The sequence below is a fragment of the Bufo bufo genome, chromosome 1 (assembly GCF_905171765.1).
Source record: "Bufo bufo chromosome 1, aBufBuf1.1, whole genome shotgun sequence".
Classification (NCBI taxonomy): Eukaryota; Metazoa; Chordata; class Amphibia; order Anura; family Bufonidae; genus Bufo; species Bufo bufo.
In genome coordinates, this window is record NC_053389.1 from 384,912,073 (window position 1) to 384,936,360 (window position 24,288).

Below are 24,288 nucleotides of genomic sequence, written 5' to 3' on the forward strand. Positions count from 1 at the left end.
CAAGATGAGATCCAAAGAGCTGTCACTATCAGTGAGGCAAGCCATCATTAGGCTGAAAAAACACAACAAACCCATCAGAGAGATAGCAAAAACAATAGGCGTGGCCAAAACAACTGTTTGGAACATTCTTAAAAAGAAGGAATGCACCGGTGAGCTCAGCAACACCAAAATACCCGGAAGACCACGGAAAACAACTGGCGGATGACCAAACAATTGGCTTCTCAGCTGTTCCATGGCCAGTTGTGTGTTATTCCCTCATTATCCCAATTACAATGATAAAAGGTCCAGTATTCATTTCAAGTGTGCTATTTGCATTTGGAATCTGTTGCGGTCAACTCTCAAGATGAGATCCAAAGAGCTGTCACTATCAGTAAATAAATAGATAGAGTCTCTGTTCAGAAATACTAGTCCCCTCAAGCGCTGCAGATCTGAAGACAATGTGGGAAAAGTCTATAACTTGAAGAAAATATGTAAAAAAAGATTGCGCTGCAAGAGAGGAATCTTCTTTGTGTATAAAAGTTCACTTATAAAATCTTCAACTAGTGGGATCACTTGCCAACCTTATAATCCAACGTGTGTATGGAAACCTGTAGGTAATGGAAAAAACGCACTATGGTGTAGCAGGTTCCAAGTATCAGACGCACCATGTGAATAGGTTATACTCACAAGATTCCTGATTTGTCAAAGCGTGTAGAAATATTATTCGTATCACAGTAGAACTCTGCTGGAAAAGTAGAACTAGAGCTTCACTTGTCAGGTGCGTGTATTAGATCTTGTGGAATTTTTCATAGATAGCTCAAAAACCTGGATAGCAGCCAACATCGATGTTAAAAGCTCTCAAGGATGAAGTCGCAAGAGAAGTAGGTGCGCACCAAAGGTCAGGTAAAAACTATTTAATACTAGCAGAAAGTACAACTATAAGACATATAAAATATCTGGAGTAATGCCCGACCCGGGTTTCGCGGTGATGCTTCGTCTGGGGCGTTGATATCAACGCCCCAGACGAAGCATCACCGCGAAACCCGGGTCGGGCATTACTCCAGATATTTTATATGTCTTATAGTTGTACTTTCTGCTAGTATTAAATAGTTTTTACCTGACCTTTGGTGCGCACCTACTTCTCTTGCGACTTCATCCTTGAGAGCTTTTAACATCGATGTTGGCTGCTATCCAGGTTTTTGAGCTATCTATGAAAAATTCCACAAGATCTAATACACGCACCTGACAAGTGAAGCTCTAGTTCTACTTTTCCAGCAGAGTTCTACTGTGATACGAATAATATTTCTACACGCTTTGACAAATCAGGAATCTTGTGAGTATAACCTATTCACATGGTGCGTCTGATACTTGGAACCTGCTACACCATAGTGCGTTTTTTCCATTACCTACAGGTTTCCATACACACGTTGGATTATAAGGTTGGCAAGTGATCCCACTAGTTGAAGATTTTATAAGTGAACTTTTATACACAAAGAAGATTCCTCTCTTGCAGCGCAATCTTTTTTTACATATTTTCTGTCACTATCAGTGAAGCAAGCCATCATTAGTCTGAAAAAATAAAACAAACCCATCAGAGAGGTAGCAAAAACATTAGGCGTGGCCAAAACAACTGTTTTGAACATTCTTAAAAAGAAGGAACGCACCGGTGAGCTCAGCAACACCAAAAGACCCGGAAGACCACGGAAAACAACTGTGGTGGATGACTGAAGAATTCTTTCCCTGGTGAAGAAAACACCCTTCACAACAGTTGGCCAGATCAAGAACACTCTCCAGGAGGTAGGTGTATGTGTGTCAAAGTCAACAATCAAGAGAAGGCTTCACCAGAATGAATACAGAGGGTTCACCACAAGATGTAAACCATTGGTGAGCCTCAAAAACAGGAAGGACAGATTAGAGTTTGCCAAACGACATCTAAAAAAGCCTTTACAGTTCTGGGACAACATCCTATGGATAGATGATACCAAGATCATCTTGTACCAGAGTGATGGGAAGAGAAGAGTATGGAGAAGCAAAGGAACTGTAATCAATCGGGGTACTCCCATGTGTTTTCTACTTCTGGCTGACTTAGAGTCTCACTTTGACATCAAGTGCGACGTTTCGGGGGTCACGCTCCCTTACTCATGCGCATGAGTAAGTGACGTGACCCCCGAAACGTCGCGCTTGACTGTGGTTTACAACTCGGCAAACTCTGAACAAGTGGGCCTGAGAGCCATGCAACACTTTTTAATTATGAAAAATAAAGTAAAGAAAGTACCATAAGGTCTTCTGAAGCGTGAGTAGTATCCTTCTCATCTAACAACAAATATTCAAAATGTTATATGGCTGAATTGTATATGAAGAAGGAAAGGAACTGCTCATGATCCTAAGCATACCACCTCATCAGTGAAGCATGGTGGTGGTAGTATCATGGCGTGGGCATGTATGGCTGCCAATGGAACTGGTTCTCTTGTATTTATTGATGATGTGACTGCTGACAAAATCAGCAGGATGAATTCTGAAGTGTTTCGGGCAATATTATCTGCTCAGATTCAGCCAAATGTTTCAGAACTCATTGGACAGCGCTTCACAGTGCAGATGGACAATTACCCAAAGCATAATGCAAAAGCAACCAAAGAGTTTAAGGAAAAGAAGTGGAATGTTATGCAATGGCCAAGTCAATCACCTGACCTGAATCAGATTGAGCATGCATTTCACTTGCTAAAGACAAAACTGAAGGGAAAATGGCCCAGGAACAAGCAGGAACTGAAGACAGTTGCAGTAGAGGCCTGGCAGAGCATCACCAGGGATAAAACCCAGCGTCTGGTGATGTTTATGCGTTCCAGACTTCAGGCTGTAATTGACTGAAAAGCATTTGCAACCAAGTATTAAAAGGTGAAAGTTTGATTTATGATTATTATTCTGTCCCATTACTTTTGGTCCCTTAACAAGTGGGAGGCACATATGCAAACTGTTGTAATTCCTACACCGTTCACCTTATTTGGGTGTAAATACCCTCAAATTCAAGCTTACAGTCTGCAGTTAAAGCACATATTGTTAGATTCATTTCAAATCCATTGTGGTGGTGTATAGAGCCAAAAATGTTAGAATTGTGTCAATGTCCCAATATTTATGGACCTGACTGTAAATCTAGCAGAGCAATGAATGGCGAGATCTCTGGATCCATGTGAGATGCGGGGTCGGTTCTAGCTTTGTTAGAGATTGTCATGTCTGATTTTAATTTTTTACATTAGTCATGGGGAAAACCCTTTAAGTAACATGGTCACCAACCTAATGCAAATTACAACCCTCCTTTCCAAATTACCTGTCTGCTGAAGAATCGTTGCAGTAGCCCCTTTTTTGGTTGCGGGGACGGAAGGCCCCTCCAGTCCAGATCCGGTGGGACAGATCCATCTATTGGAATGTTACTTAGTTCCCTAAAGCAGTCTGTCTCAATCATCTAAAACATGGGATACATAAACAAGTATTTAGCTTTTTCTTGTAGCTTTGAACTCCTCATATCACACGTGCTAACAACCTACCTCATTCTGCCAGGGTATAGGCACACATCCTGTGGCAAACTTGTGATAAAAGTCACTGTCTGTCTGCTCAAGCTCCACACCTTTTACTGTTGAGAACTGCTCTATATCTAGAACATCTTTGCAGTAGATTGCCTGAGGCTGAAAGACATAAAAGTTATATATTAATGTATAATTTTTTATATATTTATAGAAATTACAAAATATCTAGCTACTAACATGACTACTAGCCGAATCACTGCCTTTAAGACCAGTCAAAAAAGGAAACTGTATGATTGTTCACAGCCACTGCAGTGTAAACATGCCCGGAGATTGAATAATTAGCTTTTCTGTTGTTTCATTGTTGGTTGGCAGCACATTGCCACATGTGAACACACCGAAATATACAGTATGGGGGATTGGGCAACCAAACAATCACACCACTTGTCTATTATTGTCACATAGAAATGCAAGTTAAAGGGGCTGTCTCACTTCAGCAAGTGGCATTTATCATGTAGACAAAGTAAATACAAGACACTGTATAATGTATAGTGATTGTGCATATTGCTTCAAGTGGTGGCCGCGCTTACACACTATAGGAAAAAGCACCAGCCTCTCCTTGCACACTATAGGAAAAAGCACCAGCCTCTCCTTGCACACTATAGGAAAAAGCACCAGCCTCTCCTTGCACACTATAGGAAAAAACACCAGCCTCTCCTTGCACACTATAGGAAAAAGCACCAGCCTCTCCTTGCACACTATAGGAAAAAGCACCAGCCTCTCCTTGCACACTATAGGAAAAAGCACCAGCCTCTCCTTGCACACTATAGGAAAAAACACCAGCCTCTCCTTGCACACTATAGGAAAAAGCACCAGCCTCTCCTTGCACACTATAGGAAAAAGCACCAGCCTCTCCTTGCACACTATAGGAAAAAGCACCAGCCTCTCCTTGCACACTATAGGAAAAAGCGCCAGACTCTCCAGTTGCTGGCACTGTGGTAGCACATGTAAGCTAGTGCTTTTTCCTATCGTGTGCAAGCACGCCCACTGCTGCTGGATTGCAGGGTGATCATAACCATGGAAACGAGCAGTGTATAATGTGATGGAAAAATGAATCCAGCCAGCAAAGGAGGCAATATGGAGAATCACAATACATTAGTAAGTGCCTTGTATTAACTTTCTCTACATGATAAGGGTCCAGTCACACGTCCGCAAAATGGGTCTGCATCCTTTTCGCAATTTTGCAGAACAAATGCATACCCATTAATTTTCAAGGGGGCCACAAAAGATGCGGACAGCACACAGTGTGCTGTCCGCATCCGCACTTCCGTTGCGCGACCCACAGACAAAAAAAGGCATTTCTATTATAGTGCTGGCCATGTGCGGTCCGCATACTGTGGAACGCACATGGCCGGTGTCCGTGTTTTGCAGATCCGCAATTTGCGGACGTGTGAATGGACCCTAAATGCCATTTCCTAAAGTGACAGAACCCCTTTAAGGAGTGTGAATCGACTTGCTATTTCATTAGTTGACGCTCACTATATGTGTAAATGGACCCTTAGAGTCATTGATCTTCCTGCCCTTAGAATACTGGTGTTATTTACAGTGCCTGGATCCACGGGTGTAGGTAGGAGTCTTTGCGAGAGGGATTTATCGTATAGACTTGCCTGATTTAAAGGACCTGTCCGGTTTTCAGATACTGATGACCTATCTTCAGGAAATGTCATCCTGGAACCCTAACTGATCAGCGGTTTGAAGGGGTTATGCATGCGCTGCATCCTCTTCACTTTTTACCTGCATGCTGTCCACATTGTAGCAGTGGTGCTTTGTAATTACAACTTCCATTCAAGCGAAAGGCAGTGGAAGATGTTATTACACTGCACCGCCACTATGACCTAGACAGCATGTAGGTAAACATTAAAGAGAACCCCTGGACAGCAACCCTCCAATCAAGTGTTTGCCAGCGGTGTCAGGAGTCAAACACCTGCCAATCTGATATTGATGAGCCATCTTGAAGAGATGGAAATCCATCAACAACCCCTTTAACAAAGCTGCAGAAAGGCAAGCATTGATGTCACATATAGGCATTGAATGGTAGCATGTACTGTATTGTGTTAAATACAATTGCTGGTTTGTGATGGTGGCGTTGTGCAACTTTATTACATCATGTAGGGTCGCTGTGTTCCTGACTTTTTTCATAGACAACAATGAGGGATGGTTATACGTACCATATGTTACTTTGTACTACAGTGCATTTGTGTGATGATTCTTTTACACAATCTTTCTGCCACCAATGCCAGTCATCATGCCTCCTTTGATAAGCTTTGATTTTACAACTGATGACCTATCGTCAGGATAGGTCATCAGTATCTGATGGGTGGGGGTCCAACACCTGGGAACCCCGTTTAGAAGGCACCGGTGCTCCAGTAAGCGCCATGGCCTTCTCCGTACATTGTATAGCAGCTGTGCTTGCTATCGCAGCTCAGCCGATGAACGTTATGTCACACAGCTAGCGAAAGCAGCGAGAGGGCCATGGTGCTAGTGCCGCTGCTTTCTCAAACAGCGGATCAGCGGGGGTCCTGGGTGTCAGAGCCCCACCGATCAGATACTGATGATGTATCCAGAGGATAGGTCATCAGGATTACTGTAACCTCTCGGTAAAATCCTTTAAAAGGAACTCAACAGCCCACATCCATTAGAGTTTCCATGCTGGTCCCAAAACAGAATGACAATCTTACATCTGGTTTGAAAGGTGGTTCTAGAATTCCTGCTTCAAGTCTTTTGAAATTTATATGCTTGAAGAGCTCATGGTCTTTCACCTCATGTGCACCGCCACCACGACTCCCTAACCGTTGCTCAGGGTCTTTACATAATAACTGTGGAAAGAGAGAAAAATACAAAAGCTTTCAGTACAATACATGCTTGGTTCGCCTATACGAGGCATGCTCAACCTGCGGCCCTCCAGCTGTTGCAAAACTACAACTCCCAGCATGCCCAAACAGCCTACAGCAGGGCATTGTGGGAGTTGTAGTTTTACAACAGCTAGAGGGCCACAGGTTGAGCATGCCTGGCCTATAACTTTAATGTACTGTACCTACAAAAGCCTAACCTTACTAAGGACATCATGCTCTTCTGACCTTGCTCATTTCTGTGTAACATCTAAAGTTAACTATTAAAGGGGTTGTGCAGGGATTTATACTGATGACCTATCCTCAGTGTAGGTCATCAATATGTGATCTGCGGGTGTCCAACATCCTGGACCTGTCAATGAACGGTTTGTCGAGTAAGAAGAGCTCCATGGGAGCGCCACTTCCTGGTCATTGTGTCAACACTACTTGCAGGACTATGTAAGAAAAAGCTGCACATGTAATATATAAAACCAGCAGTCTTTTTTTAACACCATAAAATATTTTAAAAACATTGTATACAACCTTATGTAGGACTGAATATGTCCATACATAAACAAGAGAGTACTGGTCCAACAATACGGACTATCTTGTATGCCCAGATCACTAAAGAAATCAGGGAAAATATAAAATTATTAGATAACAATACCCATGGTATAAGATGGAGTGCCCATATATGCACAACTGCCTAGCCCCACGCGTATGGAATAATCAGATTCCTCAGGGGTCCCACCCTGGTACGCACTTGTTGATGTATGGACATATTCAGTCCTACATAAGGTTTCTATTCTATACAATGTTCTAAAAAAAAAATTGTGGTGTTAAATAAAGGCTAATCTTTTTATACATTGGATGTGCAGTTTTTTTCTTATACAGGTGAAACTCCAAAAATTAGAATATGGTGCAAAGTTCATTTATTTCAGTAATGCAGCTTAAAAGGTGATACTAACATATGAGACAGGCTCATTACATGCAAAGCGAGATATTTCAAGCCTTTATTTGTTATAATTTGGATGATTGGGGTTTCATAAGCTGTAAGCCATAAAGTCACAATTTTGAGGCACCCTTTGCTCAGGGGATATGTATTAATTAGCTGACTAGAGGGTGACACTTTGAGCCTAGAATATTGAACCTTTTCACAAAATTCTAATTTTAAGCTGCATTAATGCAATTCCTTTTAATTTGCATTACTGAAATAAATGGACTTTTGCACAATATTCTAATTTTTCGAGTTTCACCTGTATATCCCTGCTAGTAGTGTTGACATTGTATTGATTTTGGGTACTATTAGCTAGCACTCCAGCATATTATTAGTGTTCCCCTGTCCACTACCGTTGTGCTTCCTGGTCATTACACTATGCAATGTCTCCTCTGCAGCAGCGCCATCATAAAATTACAAGTACTCGCTCCATTCACGTGAATGGAGCGAGTACTCGTCATTACACTCCATTTCCAAGACAAAGTGCAGTGTAATGAAGAGGAAGCGGTGCTTACATGGAGCGCCACTTTCTCATCAAAAAGCTGATCAGGGGGATGTCGGACCCCTGCAGATCAGAAATTGATGACCTATCTTGAGGATAGGTAATTAATATAAAATCGCTGCACAACCCCTTTAAGTGTACAGCAGGAATTATACCAGGAACATCATGTAACATCACAGATTATCCATTTCACCATTGCCTTTCCATTTCCTATCCCATTTATCTCAACCACAGGTATGTTTCTGCTTTGTCCGGCACCACTGACACCAGCAATTCTGTCTCAAAACTGATTAGATCCACGTTCGCAGCTCTTTGTTTTTGGTATGTTTTTTTTTTAAATCCCTGCTGTGTATAGAGGTAAACTGTTATAGATCTGTATTTCATGGCATCAGAGTCTGTCCTTATTATGCTTTACGCTTCTCTCAGCTTTTGTTCACACCTGCTATCATTCATTAGCATTTCTTAGTTGCATTTCTGTGCAACATCTAAGTGCAACGAAAAAATGTACAGCAGGAATTATACCAGGAATTGACCCAGAGGTGTACAGAAATTAACACCAATACTCCTACACATTCTGTCATCTTTTTCCTCTACATCTTAAACAACTAAATGTTTTCTTTTGCCGTCACCACTGTTGCCTGCATATCCCTAAGGGTCCATTCATTTTCTATGGGGACGGAATGGATGCGTGTGCAGTGTGCTGTCCGCAGGCGCATAGCGCGGCCCTGATCTTCGGGTCCGCAGCACCACAAAAGATAGAACATGTCCTATTCTTGTCCACAGCTGCGGACACGAATAGGCATTTCTATAGGGGTGCCGGGCGGGTGTGTTGCGGATCCGCAACACACCACGGACCTGTGAATGGAGCCTAAAACTATTTCATTATCTCACTTTCCTTATACAAAGCAAGGAACTATTTATTTCACAATCCTTTCTCTATCCTCTTGCCTGGCTACCTCCACTGACCTCCTCCTAAACACATTCAGCCACCCCATGCACTATTCTACTCACACCCAGAGGTCGCACTACATTTTTTCCGGAAGGGTAAAAATACTGCTCTTACAATTTTTGAGGAGTATTTTTACCCGAGGAGGAGTATGAAAGTTGCAGGAATTCAAATAAATAATATGTAGGCCTACACTTGTTCACATCTGCATTGGAAGCTACGTTCGGGGCCTCTGTTGCAGATTCTCTCAAGACTCTGTCATTGCCTGCAAGACTTTTTTGTCTGGTTAAAAAAAATGAAAATCAGACAGGATCCCAAACGGAAACTGAACGAACTCAGTCATAGTCAATGGAGAATATTTAGCTCCGTTCGGGTCAGTTATGTGCCCGATACAGCACTTCCATTATTTTCGTTGTTCTGCTCATTGAACAGAGCAGGACAACAGAAATAAATAGCAGTGGTGTGAACATGCTCTCCCGTCAGCTTCTTCATCATCATACAGTCCCATGTAAATAACCAGCCCCTCCCTTTAGTCCTCCAACATACAGTCCCATGTAAATAACAAAATCCCCCCCACACCATGATAGGGTTAATAAGCCCCTAGGAAGGGTCTGGAGTGAATGCACAGCAGGCTATTATAGCCAAGTGATAAAGTACAGTCAAACATAGTTCATCTTCCCTATACGTTATCGCTTGAGTATAAGACTCTGCCTGCATTCCTTCCAGACCACCCCAGGGCTGAGAAACCCCAGACAGGCCTCCTGCCCAATATTAAAAAGTAACTACACTTTATTGAAACTTTTGATATGTCATAGGGACATATAAAAAGTGTTAACCGGCAGGAATCCCAGCGCGGAGATCCCCTCTGGGCGTGATACTGAAGACAGTCTCAATAGAATGTCTGTGGGACCGTCTTCAGTACCGCGCTCAGCAATGAGGAGAAACAGCGCTTCAAACTTCTTACTCTAGGGATCAGCAGGGATCTCAGCACTGGGCCCCCCATCTATCAACACCTTTGATATGTCCCTATGACATATCAAAAGTTTCTAAAACTAAGGCACACTGAAAACAAGGAGGCCGCTTACTCCACCAGGCACCCCCCGAAGCCGATGCACGAGCCTCCCTCCACAGTTTCAGGTCCTTGCTGTAGGGGGGTTTGTTGTTGTTTATTTCAGGCACCAGTCGGACTGCTGTGTTGCCTGTGCCATTCACAGCCCGCCCTGCGTTGATGAAAGGCAGGGAAAAGTCTAAGGCGTATTGGCTTTTTAAAGAGTAAAATTGCCTTAACAGGTACAGTAGGCGTCTATGACGCTTGTACAGGCGTTATTGTGACCTCTGCTCACACCTGCTATCCCTCGCTCTACTTCTTCATACTGCTGGAGACATATCTCAACTTATCAACACTATTCTTTCTATCGCCGAGTCCCTACCACAAACTTCTTTCACCTCAAATGTCATACCCATTTACCTGACCCCTGCTCCCCCAGTTTCTCTATCCAGAACATTATGGAACTCATGTTTCATTTGCAATAAGCTTTTCTACATCCACGACTTCTTCATTTCCCAAAAACACCTTCCTTGATCTCTGAAACATGGTTGACAGCCACCGACACAGCCTCCCCTGATTCACTCTGCTATGAATAACCTCAATTTACCCACATTCCCCATCCATACAGACATGGTGGTGGTGGTGTTGGCCTCCTCCAAACAGGTAACTGCTCCTTCTACCCATCTCCACCTCAATCTGCCTTCTTTCAAAGTTTATTCTGTTCGCATCTACTCTCCCTCCAAATACCGTCCACCAGGCCCTGCTACTGCCCTTTTTGATCACTTCAATACCTGGCTTCTACACTTCCACTCTGTCGACATCCCTATTATCACAGGAAACTTCAACATGCCTACTGACACATGCAACTCAACTGCCTTCAAACTCCGGTGTCTTACTTCCTACTTTGGCCTCACACAATGGTGCTCCACAGCCACCCTGTCTCTGCTCCCTAATCTCTCAAACTCTCCTCTACCCCTATCTGACCACAATCTTCTTGCATTCTCAACCACTCTTTCTTCAACTGCCCCTTCCAGTCCATACACTAGTACACCCTCGTAGGAACCTCACACATCTACTCACACACTCTCTAACGCTCTCACCGCTGTCCACCATATCTTTCCTGTATGACGCTGACACCTCAATTACTTCAGCTCTCCACTCAGTTGTCCCTCGAATACACTCCAGAACCCGTCAGAATAATCAACAACCCTGACACTCTCACCAGACAAAAAAACTGAGACAAGCTTGCAGAGTTGCAGAACAACATTGGAAAAAAAACAACTTCAAGGAAGACTTCATTAAACACAAACAATCTGTTCTTAACTTCAAGTTTGCATTCACGTCTTCTAAACAAGGCTACTTCACTACTTATATCATTATTTTGCTGTAACCCCAAACAATTGATATCTTTAAAGGGGTTATCCAATGTCTCGCCATCATCACACCCATACTCAAGAAGCCTTTCCTGGACCCATTCTCTTTCTCTAGCTATAGTTCCTTCTCACTACTCCCATTCACATCAAAACTCCTAGAACAACATGCCTGCCTTGAACTGTCTTCTTACCTCTCATCCCACTCACTCTTTGAATCTTTACAATTCAGCTTCCGACCCAATCACTCCACTGAAACTTCCCTAACACAAGTCACCATGATCTGCTAGATGCCAGAACTATATGCCATTACTCTGTGCTCCTCCTTCTTGACCTGTCCTAAGCCTTTTACACAGTTGATTCTCTTTCCAGTTGCAAACAAACAAACAAACAAACAAACAAACAATCTCTTCTCTCTGAATCAGAGAACTGATCCTCTCCTGGAGCTCCTCGTACCTCAACACCAAAACTTTCCGCCTTACCCATTCCTATACATCTCCCTACCATGTCAGTGTTCCTCAAGGTTCTGCCCTGGGTCCCCTACTTTTCTCCATTTATACATTTGGCCTGGGACAGCTCAGAGCTGGCCCAGATGTCTTTTCCCTTCTAACAGGTATATCTTCTTTCTTCTCCTCCTGATTCTTCAAACTCAACATGGAAAAAACTTAATTCATTATCTCCCCCCCCTTTCCTCCCCACCCTCCAAGTCACTAAGCCCCCTACCAGATCTATCCATTACAGTTAACAGCACCATGCATTTCTCCAGTCTCACAGGTCAGCTGCCTGAGCAGAGATCACACAACTTTTTTTCTGGAAGAGTAAAAATACTTCTCTTAGCATTTTTGAGGAGTATTTTTAGCTCAGGAGGAGTACGAAAGTTGCAAATACATAATACATAGGCCTACACTTGTTCACAAGTGCATTGGAGGCTCAGTTCGGGCCCTCTGTTCCAGATTCAGTCATAAAGACAGGACAAAAAAGCCTTGCATGCAGGATTTTTTTGTCTGGTAAAAAGACAGGATCCTGAACAGAAACGGAATCATAGTTAATGGAGTCTCATCAGCTCTGTTCCTGTCAGTTAGGCTGGGTCCACATCTCATTTTTGTCCTACATTTAACATACACAAAAAATATATATTTATACGTTAACGGATGCCAGGGGAACCATTACTAGTCTAAATAACATTAGGCAATTATAGCCAAGTGATAAAGTAGAGTCCAATATAGTGGATCTTCCATGAACTTTATCACTTGGCTATAATAGCCTGCTGTGTATTCACTACACACTGCACCACATCCATCACACACTGCACCACATCCATTTCACACATCGCACTACATACATTCCACACATCAATACATTAAACAATGCGCTGTCACCTTATACTGCACGTCAAACTAGATGTCCGGGCTGTAGTGGTCCGTCACTTCGGAAGTCCACTCCTCGTCATCTCCACTGACACCATGTTCACCAGTGTCCTCGGGCACAGTGCACCGCTCCAACTACTCTCCGGAGTACAACAACTCCCGGGAGCTAGACCCTCCTCTTTACAGCTCCCGCCAACTGCCTCCTGCTGCCAGACACAATATCGCTCCGGCAGCCCGCCCAAACCAACCTATAACAAAGCTTCTTGCTGAATGGAGCTTTGTATTGGTTATTTCAGGTACCAGCAGCATCTCTGCGCTGCCTGTGCCAGCACTCATGCATGGTAGGGAAAACTTATCCAAACCCACACCCACCTGCCACTTTCAACTCGTATTCGCTCCTTCCTCACCCCTGAGTGAACTAAAATGCTAGTACACACTATTGTCATCTCCCACCTGGACTACTGCAACAACCTCCTTTGAGGTCTCTCATTTAGCATTCTCTCATCCCTTCAATCAATTCTCAACTCTGCTGAACGGTTAGTCCACCTCTCCCCATTCCTTCACTGGTTCTCCACTGCCCAGCAAATTCAGTTTATAATACTAGCAACTACATATAAGGCCATCCACAACCTGTCCCATCCTTACATCCCTGACCTGCTATCCTGATACATCCCCAAACATAATCTCCGATCCTCACATGTACTCCTATTGTCTGTTTTCCAATTGCCTACAAGTTTTCTCACATGTATCCTCCATATTCTGGAACTCATTACCCCAACACATCAGACTCTCCTCCAACATCCAAACCTTCAAAAGTAACCTGAAAAAAAACTCTCCCGGAAAGTTTAGCACCAGAGGAAACATTTTGCTACCACACAGCCAGATGAGCAGCTTTTACCCCCACGTAATGTTTCTCCTCTCTCCCTCATAGATTGTAACCTTTTGTGGGCAGGGTCCTCTCCCCCTCTGTATTAGTTAGTTACGAAGTTAATTTACATTGTACTTGTGTTGTTTTATATTATGTATGTATCCTCCTCTTAGAACTACAGCGTCGTGGAATTAATGGCACCTTCATATAAATAATAATAATCATAATATAAAATGAACTAAACAGCTGTCAGTGAAATGAGGGCTGTCACCTCTCCTGACTTCGTAAACAATTGTAATCCCCATAAAAAAACAAGCCTGAAGCATCTTTTCTTATAACTATGTTGTGCCATTCCTTTGTTATTCCACCTAGAAATTAAGAAATAGATTAACAGCTAGGTGTTACAAGTTGGGATTGTGTCCCTACACTGTACTGACCTGACTAGACACTGTTAGGCGACCCCAACTAGTAACACCCAGTTGTACATTTAGTCATAAATTTGTAGGAGGAATGACACAGCATAGTCAAAAGAACAGATGCTGCAGAATGACGGGTCCTCTTCAATTAAATGCTGGGCCCTGTTTCATTCCACATAATTCAGAGATACAGTAATATGCATGCAAAAGGAAAAATTGGGTGGCTTTAGAAATAAGTATAAGATCATTCAAAGATTCAGTTTGAGAATGTATAAAAGTATTACTCTTACAATTTCTACTCCCCCCTTCGTTTTACATAGCGGTCTCTGTTTGTAACTTCATTCAAGCCTCCTTTCGCGTGGCAGACAGTATTCAAATAATCTTATACTGGATACTGCTGCCGCCCAACAAATCGCACTTACTATACTGGGGTCAGCTGGGTTTCTGGCACGAGTACTGGCGTTATGCCGGACAAAATATTACAGCATACAGCGAGTTGAATTTTTCCAGCTGAGTGCTAGTACTTATGCCAGAGAGCTAGCACAGTGTGCGGTCAGCATTTTTTTGCGGTCCCATTGAAATCAATGGGTCCAAAAATACGGTCATGTGAATGGGGCCTAACAGTCGTAGAATCATATAGAGGAGTGTACTCAAGAGGCAGAGAAACGATAGGCAACAAGGTAATTTCTGACTAGTATCTACCCACCATAGTACATAGACACCTTGCTTCTGGAGAAAACTTGGTAGAATATTCTTCTTGACCCTCCTTAACAAGTCGCTCCACCTCCTCCCTCTTTATCTTTCTCTTCCTCTGCTGGAATGGAGACTGTCCTTCAATCATCTCATACAGCAGACAACCGAGTGCCCACCAGTCTGGGCTGAACGTGTAGCGCTCGTTCCTCACTACTTCTGGTGCTAATAGAGAAGGAAGCATGATATAGCAATTCTGTATAAATCATCCTGCCCACACTGCTGCAGGATCTTTACTCACCCATATATCCTACAGTGCCTACTCTTCCTTTAATGGTTTGGCCCTCTGGAATGTGCACTGCAAGTCCAAGATCTGAGATCCGTATGTGCCCTCCAGAAGAAGAAGACAAAGCGAGGCTAGTCAGGTAGTTACCTGGTACACCAACGGCCTGTTAATGTACACACTAGAAGGGCAAATCTACTATATCCAGAACTGATCTTTTGACATGTCATAGATATGGGTCAGAATAGAACATTAGTGTAGTCCATTAATCACCACTGATTCCCAGAACATTCAGTACTACAAAGCAATGTTAGATATCTTTGACAAAACTGTAGGCAAGTACCCATTCACATTAATGTCAGTTTGCTCAGATTCTCTGCTTACATATCTGTATGGTATGTAAAGCCAAACATTTTGGGTGGATTTCCCCTTGAAACTATAGTGTTATAGTATAATATTTCTTACCATGATCATCCAACAAAATATTTTCTGGTTTCAAATCCCTGTAAAAAATAAATTTCTGTTATTTGATTGACAAAGCAACAAGCAAGCACCAACAAAGAAAATAATCGTTTACGGGATTATGCAAAGTTTTTCACCATTATAAGCTTTCTGCTCTGTGTTTTAGTCATTACCGGCAATTAATGGGAACCTATCAGCAGACTTTTATCAAAAGGATTTTCTGGGACTAAGATAATGAGAGCCTATCCTCAGGATAGGTCATCAATATCAAAATCGGTAGGGGTCCAGCACCCCCATGATCAGCTGTTACCTGCAGCCGTGGTCCAGGAAGTAAACAGTGCACCACAGCTCTGTACACTGTGTAGTGACCATTCTCATACTGCAGCTCAGCCTATTTTGACTTGAAATCAGGTAACATGGGGCCCATGAGACCCCTAGGGATCACGCACTTTTCCCCTATCCTTTGGTTAAAGGGGGTTGTCCCACGAAAAACATTTTCTACAGTTTTCAAACCAGCACCTTGGATCTGAATACTTTTGTAAATTGCATGTAATTAAAAATTTAGGATAGCTACTGAGTTATTCAATAAAATGTATCTGTATAGCGCCACCTGCTGTTTGTCATTTTATTTCTTTGTCCGGCTCACTGGCATGGCTGCAGATGCTCAGTTTCATCCTTCACCTGCCTCCTGAGCTGTGATAAGGAGTGAGCCAAAGAAGGGACACTTGATATAAATCTAGCAGAGCAATTGGGTCAATGAATGGATCCATGTGAGGTACATGGCTGGTGCGAGCTTTTTAGAAAGAGCTTGTCATGTACTATATGAGGTCCGAATTTCATTTTTTACATGAATCTACATTAATTATGGGCAGCACGGTGGCTCAGTGGTTTGCACTGGTACCTTGCAGCAATGGGGTCCTAGGTTTGAATCCGACCAAGAACAACAAAATGCATGGACTTTGTATGTTCTACATGTTTTTGCGTGGGTTTCCTCTGGGTACTCCGGTTTTCTGCCACACTCCAAAGACATACTGATAGGGACCTTAGATTGTGAGCTTGATGCTAATGTCTCTAAAGCGCTGCGGAACATAGTAGTGCTATATAAATGCATAAAATAAATAAAAATAAATTAATCATGGGCTAACCCTTTTAAAGATAAGTATTCGCAATCAGGCAACGCTTTAACCGCTTGCCGCACACGTAACGCCGATAGGCGTCCAGGCGGCGGCAGTCTCAGGCTCAGCGACGCCTATTGGCGTCATCTCGCGTGAGCAGAGATTTCCTGTGAACGCGCGCTCACAGGAGCGTGCATTCACAGGATCGCAAAGTTAACAAGTTGATCTACAGCCTGCCAGTAGCGATCATTCGCTGGCAGAAGCGATTTTTTTAACCCCAGAAAGGTATATTAGACGCTGTTTTGTTAACAGCGTCTGATATACCTGCTACCTGGTCCTCTGGTGGTCCCTTTTGCTTGGATCGACCACCAGAGGACACAGGCAGCTCTGTAAGTAGCATCAAGCACCACACTACACTACACCCCCCCCCTGTCACTTATTAACCCCTGATCACCCCATATAGACTCCCTGATCACCCCCCTGTCATTGATCACCACCCTGTAAGGCTCCATTCAGACGTCCGTATGTGTTTTGCGGATCGGCAAAACACGGACACCGGCAATGTGCTTTCTGCATTTTGCGGATCCGCACATTGCCAGAACTATATAGAAAATGCCTTTTCTTGTCCGCAATTGCGGACAAGAATAGAATAGGACATGTTCTATATTTTTGCGGAACAGAAGTGCGGACCCGGAAGTGCAGATCCGCATTTCCGGATCCGAGCGGGACAGTCTGTCCCCATAGAAATGAATGGGTCCGCAATTCCGTTTCGCAAAATGCGGAACAGAATTGCGGACGTGTGAATGGGGCCTAAGGGTCCCTTATCACCGCCAGTTAGTTAGCTACTTGTTAGGTAGTTAGCGCCCAGCCCACCGCAGTCACTGATTAGTCGCTGATTAGAGTCATCGCTGTCGCTAATCAGCCCTAGTACTATATAGTATCTGTAAATGATCAAGACTGATCGCAATCAGATCTATAGCAGTACATTAGGGTCACCTTAGGCTCTACAAAAAACGCAGTGTTCGCCCGATCAGGCCTGATCTTGTGCGCACACTTGTGTTAAGTCCGCCCCACTGCAGTGACAGAATTATTTTTTTCTGATCACTGCAAAAACACCGTAAAATCGCTGCGGCGCTATAAAGATCACGTTTGAGCTTTTTGGATCTTTTTTGTTTGTGAGAAATATCTCTGTAAATGACAACTTTTTCAATTTTTTTATACAAAGTTGTCAATTTACAGAGATATTTCTCTCACCCAGCATAGGTATATGTAAAAATACACCCCAAAACACATTGCCCTACTTCTCCTGAGTACGGCGATACCACGTGTGACACTTTTTTGCAGCGTAGGTGCTTAAAGGGGCAGAAAGTCTGAGTACTTTTAGGCTTTACAGGGTTGCTCACAATTTAGCCCCGCCCAAAATGCCAGAACAGTAAACACACCCCACAAATGACCCCATTTCGGAAAGTAGACACCCCAAGGTATTCACTGAGGGGCATAGTGAGTCCATGGGAGATTTTTTTTTGCCAGAAGTTAGCAGAAATGGAAACTTTATTTTTATTTTTTTTCCTCAGAAAGTGTCATTTTCCGCTAACTTGTGAAAAAAAATTAAATCATACATAAAATCACCATGCCCCTCCGCGAATACTTTGGGGTGTCTTCTTAATAAAAAGGGGTCATTTGGGGGGTATTTATACTATACTGGTATTCTAGCACCTCAAGAAACATGACAGGTGCTCAGAAAGTCAGAGCTGCTTCAAAATGCGGAAATTCACATTTTTGTACCATAGTTTGTAAACGCTATAACTTTTGCGCAAACCAATAAATATACACTTATTGGATTTTTTTTTATCAAAGACATGTAGCACAATAAATACTGACACAAACTTGTATAGAAATGTAATTAATTATAGTTGAACAATTTTACCAGAAAAAGTTAAAAATACACTTTTTTTGAGAAAATTGCCGTCTATTTTGATTAATATCAGAAAAACGAAAAATGTCAGCAGCAATCAAATACCACCAAAAGAAAGCTGTATTTGTGAGAAGAAAAGGAGGTAAAATTCATTTGGGTGCCAAGTTGCATGACCGAGCGATAAACCATTAACGTTGTGAAGTGCCGATTTGTAAAAAAGGGCCTGGTCACTAGGGGGGTATAAACCTGTGGTCCTTAAGTGGTTAAAGGGGCTTCCCCAATAACAATACCTATCCAAAGGATAGAGAATACGCGCCTGTTCAACAGGGGTCCCGCAGTTAGGACACCCAGAGGTCTTTGAGTGGTGGTGCACAAGTGTCCACCGCTCTGTTGACTTCAATGGGACTGCTGGACAAAACGTAAGTGCTGTATTTGGCAGTCCCACAGACATCCCATAGGGGATAAGTACTATTAGTAGGAAGATTCCTTTAAGGCTTCTACCAGTTGGATCTCCACAGAAAGAATGAGTACTTCCTAAGGGAATCTACATAGGCAGTTGACAGTGCAGAATTTAGGCGATTCATTCTAATCATTACCTATACACTATTCTCTCTTCATGTAGATCCTGAAGTCCACAGCAAATTTCCGCAGCATAAAATACAGCACGTTCCAGATCAAATCCAGCCTCTCCCATATGATAAATGTGAAACTTTAGATCTCCACCATTCATTAGTGTTAGCACCAGACACAGAGCATCTTTTGTCTCATACGCATAGGCAAGACTGACCTACAGTGTAAATGGGACAAGATCAATATTCAGCTCCATACTGTATACATGTAGAAATATTCCAGCCGGATTTATAACATGGAAGGTCTATGCCTCAGTGACATGGTTATTCAGATGAAGATTAAGGGTACATTATTCTGGCCGATGAATGTTTGTTCGCCCGCTCATTGCAAGATGTAAAGATGCCACCAATCGCCCTGGCTTATCAGGTGACTATCTTTTATGTGTCATGAAAAATGATTGGCTTTGTAAAGAGGGATGTGCTGCCGACAATAATGAAAGTGTATGTCCCACCGCTCACATTAACAATCATTTGGGCATATCCATTGCCGATGACTGCTCTCTATATATGCAGCTATACATAGCTATACTGTCAATTACCACTCATTTTTTTTAAAGGATTCTCTAGTTTTATAATAAAAAAAAATATAATAATCACAGAAAAATATACAAAACATCCTGCACGATATAATAACTGAATATGCGGATGTACATGGCAACATTTATTAGTAGTGTGGAGCGAACTTCTGTTTTCAAATTCGATGTACAATGTTCGGGTTACCTAAGAATTCCGTTATGGATTCCGCAACCATTGTTAATGTGAGCGGTGGGACATACACTTTCATTATTGTCGGCAGCACATCCCTCTTTAAAAAGGGAGATCTGCTTCCAACAGCCAATGATTTTTCATGACACATAAAAGACATAGTCACCTGATAAACCAGGGCGATTGGTGGCATCTTTACATCTTGCGATGAGCGGGCGAACAAATATTCATCGGCCAGAGTAATGTCCCCTTAATCTTCATCTGAATAACCATGTCACTGACTGAGGCATAGACCTTGCATGTAATAAATCGGGCTGGAATATTTCTACATGTTTGCTCATCCCTATTTATAAGGAAAATAAATCACAGAAAATAATGCACTAACACAATAGATGCAAACATAACATATGGACTAAACCCTCACTGAGATGCTAAAATCTGGGACTCTCCGGCAATATATTTTGATCAAAACACATTTGTGCCACCTACCAGCACCAAGGTGGTCTCAGTCAGACAGGTCCTACTCAAAACCTACCTATGCCATTGAGCATCTACATTCAGGAGAGTTCAGGGTTCTCTAGTTTTCTCTTATTGATGACCTATCTTCAGGATAGGTCATCAATATCAGATCAGCGGGGATCCGACGGTCGACACCCCCGCCAATCAGATGTTTGAAGAGCATGCAGCACTTGTGCGAGCACTGCAACCTCTTCACAGTGTACCTGCTCGCCGTTGACATCGCAGAACCCACTCTCGCTATCTTACTGCTCAGATGCAGTTGTAGCTATTGTTCGTGGTATCAATGGTGTTAAATAATGCATGTCGTTGGGTCCAGGTGTTGACTGTATAACACGGCAGTAAACCACCCCATATAGAGTGGGACCAGTTGATTACCCTGCTCCATACAACTCCTGCGCCCTGCTAACACACCATTATGTCAGGGATCACAAAAATGTAAAAATATTGAGAATGTCTGCTTGGCACATCTGCATAATAAACATGTCTAAAATGAGATGCGCCAACATTTTGTTGCAAATTAACAACATGAAAGCGGCACGTTAGCATAGTAAATGTCTTTGCAACAGGCGCAGTGATCCTTTTCTCTATATAGAGCTGAGATGCTCTATTAGCACAATCTGAATTTTCTCTCTTTCATCAGGGGCTCCTTATCTCTAACCTTAACACTCATTAAAGCTCAATCCTTATCTTACTGATAAGAATGTGGCTTATTAAACAAGTGTTTATGACCTCTCAGTAGTTTAGAGATAAGGGTTATTAGATGACTAGAAAAACAGCTAGAAAAGCAGTTAACCCTTTGTGACAAAATGGCTCAATATTTTTTTAAAAGCCCAATCGAAAAAATTATTTTTAGCCCAAAATGAGCAAAATGCAATCATAAAAAATTGCCCCGAAGGTGAACATAGCTTTTAAAGCTCCTGTAGTTGTAATGTGTAGGTCTCCCAATAACTTTGGCCACATAATGTATGTACAGTGTAAACAAGTGTTCACAGGTGAAAGAGGCCTTTAGGGTGGTTTCACACAGTGTTTTTCAGAAAATGCTGCTGTCTTTGTGGCAGTTTTTAATGCAGATTTCTTTTTAACCCAAAGCCAGAAGTGGATCAAAATAGAAATGTGAAATATACAGAATGGACTGACTGTAGCATGACATGAATGTCTGTTCATATAATGCATGGATGGAGCAACTCTCCGGATGTATGTATGCCAGCCTGCATTACATCTGTGACTAACAGAGCACCAGTGGGGAATATCCCCATTCAGTGTGTGAGATATCCATGAGAAATACTTCAATTGAGTTAAAGGGAACCTGTCCTCGGGATTTTGTGTATAGAGCTGAGGACATGGGTTGCTAGATGGCCGCTAGCACATCCGCAATACCCAGTCCCCATAGCTCTGTGTGCTTTTATTGTTGAAAAAAAACAATTTGATACATATGCAAATTAACCTGAGATGAGTCCTTTCCCTGACTCATCTCACGTACAGGACTCATCTCAGGTTAATTTGCATATGTATCAAATAAATATTTTTTACACAATAAAAGCACACAGAGCTATGGGGACTGGGTATTGGGGATGTGCTAGTGGCCATCTAGCAACCCATGTCCTCAGCTCTATACCCAAAATCCCGGTGACAGGTTCCCTTTAAGCGGGCTGGCATTGATGTCCGACATCGCTGAGGAGTTGAAATTTATTACACACCGGATCATTGAAGGAACAAACGAGTTCAGGGGCATGACTGAGATTTTTCACTTATACACACAGTGTGAACAGTAATATAGTGCCTACTCTTGATCTGTGCATTAGAGTAATTGCTAAGGTAATTCAAATTCAAATGGACACTTGGCCTCTGTCGGGTACATGGAGCCCTATGGATATGTTTAGTGTGTATGACAGTAGCTTTTCCCAGCGTATACACTAATCGCAGTCCTTACAGTTCTGGCTCATAGGTGGAAGGTGTCCTGTGTCTACATTGTCCAGATTCTCTAATATGGCATATGGACAGGGGTTGTCCACACCTTCATCTCTTTACCAGCCAAAAACATCCAAATTCATTTTCTGCCAATATAACAATGTATATAACAGGACCAATAGACATGTGACCTTATAACACTTTGTTATGTAATGCTACTACCATTTCCCTCCCCTAGACCTTCAGATGGATCTGTACTTACTACAAACCTGCTGTTGACTCGCTCTAGGATCTGTTTCTCATTCAAGGCCATGGATTCCCCTTTTCTTTTTTTAATACGTTTCTTCTCCAGTTTCTTACAAGCATACATTTTTCCGGTTGCTCGCACTTGGCAGGCACAGACCTGCAGGAAAGAGGAAATTCAATTCAGAAAAAGTATTTTCTCAGCAATTTCTATTCACAGCAATATATATAAAAAACATCAAGTACCATTTCTTTTAATCACAAATACGTCAAACAGTATTATCTTCTCTTTCTTTTATTCTTTCATGCAATATTAAGGTGCCCATACACCTTTAATAGAAGTTCGGCGAGGGCTCTCTCACTAAACCCCCCCCCCCCCCCCCCGTATTCATACAGGCCAGGCTCGGGTCAACATGTATGTGCTTTCATTAGAGAGTGAGAGGTAAAAGACATTGTCGGACACCTCTGGCAGCAGCTTATCTCATAGAAGAACAAAAGAATTGGTTGTTGTAACTCAATTCTTCTCTCCCCTGATATCATGTATTGGATGAGAGTTAAGAGCTTCCCTTATATGTTAGATCGTCATCTGGTTTCACCAAAAATGGTAGGCTCAGCGAACAATACTCAAGTGATTGGGAGCCTAAATATGTAATACAATGATATAATGGGAATAGATAGGAAGGGAGGGTCCTCTTACATAGGCCAACGCTGGGCAATATACTAGTGCTGATCAAAGATATGCAAGTCAATCACCGCGTACTTAAAGTGCCTTTTACATGGCCTGACACAAAAGGAATGAAGCACTCGCTGGTGGAGGAAACCGCTGTATTTACAGGCAGCGATCTCCTCCATAGTATGGGGAGGAGTGATCGCTAATGCCAGCACTCATCCCCATACTAAATCATTGTTTGTCAACAGCAGATCGTGTTTACACAGCACAATCTTCTGCCAGCAAACAATTCGACTACCTGAAAAAGTAGCGCCAGATAATCTCTAACGAGTGTTCCTATGAACGCTTGTTAGAGAATATCTTTAGGATTCTTGGCCAGCGTAATGGGCCCTTTACTGACATCCAAGATAACAATATGTAATTAGCTTGATTTACATGAGTGATGAAAGCCATAATTACACTTACAATGCATTCGGAAAGTCTTCAGTCCCTTTTACTTTTTTCTTTTTTTTTTACATTTTGTTATGGAGTGACCCTGTGCTTAAAAAATAAATAAAAATAAAATAACGGTTTCCCCCCATCATTCTGCATGCAATACCTCATAATGACAAAGTGAAAACTGAATGTAAGAAATCTTTGCTAATTTATTGAAAATGAAAAACTAAAATCTTGCGTTAACATAAATATTCAGACCCTTTACTCAGTACTTAGTTGAAGCACCTTTGGCAGCAATTACAAACTCCAGCCTTCTTGGGTATGATGTCACAAAGTTTACACACCTGAATTTGGGGATTTTCTGCTATTCTTCTCTGCAGATCCACTCAAGCTCTGTCAGGTTGGGTGGAAACTGTCGGTGGACAGCCATTTTCAGATTTCTCCAGAAATGTTCAATTGGCTTTAAGTCAGGACTCTGGCAGGGCCACTCAAGGACATTTACAGTGTTCCAAAGCCACTCCTGTGTTGTCTAGGCTACGTGCTATTGTCTTGTTGGAAGGTGAACCTTTGACCCAATGTGTGGTCCAGAGCACTCTGGATTAGGTTTTCATTAAAGGGCATCTGTCAGCAGACTTGTACCTATGAAGCTGGCTGACCTGTTACATGTGCACTTGGCTGCTGAAGGCACCTGTGTTGGTCCCATGTTCATATGTGCCCGCATTGCTCAGAAAAATGATGTTTCAACATATGCAAATGAGCCTCTAGGAGCAATTGTTGTTACACCTAAAACTTCTGTTCTCTCTACAACTACCACCCTC

The 24,288-nt window shown here is 42.5% G+C and overlaps 1 protein-coding gene across 1 annotated transcript in view; it reads right to left on the reverse strand.

The window, feature by feature from the left end:
* Nucleotides 1-24,288, reverse strand: part of GRK6 (G protein-coupled receptor kinase 6) — an 85,012-nt gene that overhangs the window by 13,220 nt on the left and 47,504 nt on the right. Inside the window, exons 8-15 of the mRNA XM_040405523.1 lie at nucleotides 22,385-22,525; nucleotides 18,958-19,148; nucleotides 15,335-15,372; nucleotides 14,888-14,977; nucleotides 14,603-14,811; nucleotides 6,233-6,370; nucleotides 3,519-3,656; nucleotides 3,302-3,436 (exon numbers count right to left, since the gene is read on the reverse strand). Coding sequence (XP_040261457.1) covers nucleotides 3,302-3,436; nucleotides 3,519-3,656; nucleotides 6,233-6,370; nucleotides 14,603-14,811; nucleotides 14,888-14,977; nucleotides 15,335-15,372; nucleotides 18,958-19,148; nucleotides 22,385-22,525 — 1,080 coding nt within the window. The remainder of the gene's footprint in view (nucleotides 1-3,301; nucleotides 3,437-3,518; nucleotides 3,657-6,232; nucleotides 6,371-14,602; nucleotides 14,812-14,887; nucleotides 14,978-15,334; nucleotides 15,373-18,957; nucleotides 19,149-22,384; nucleotides 22,526-24,288) is intronic.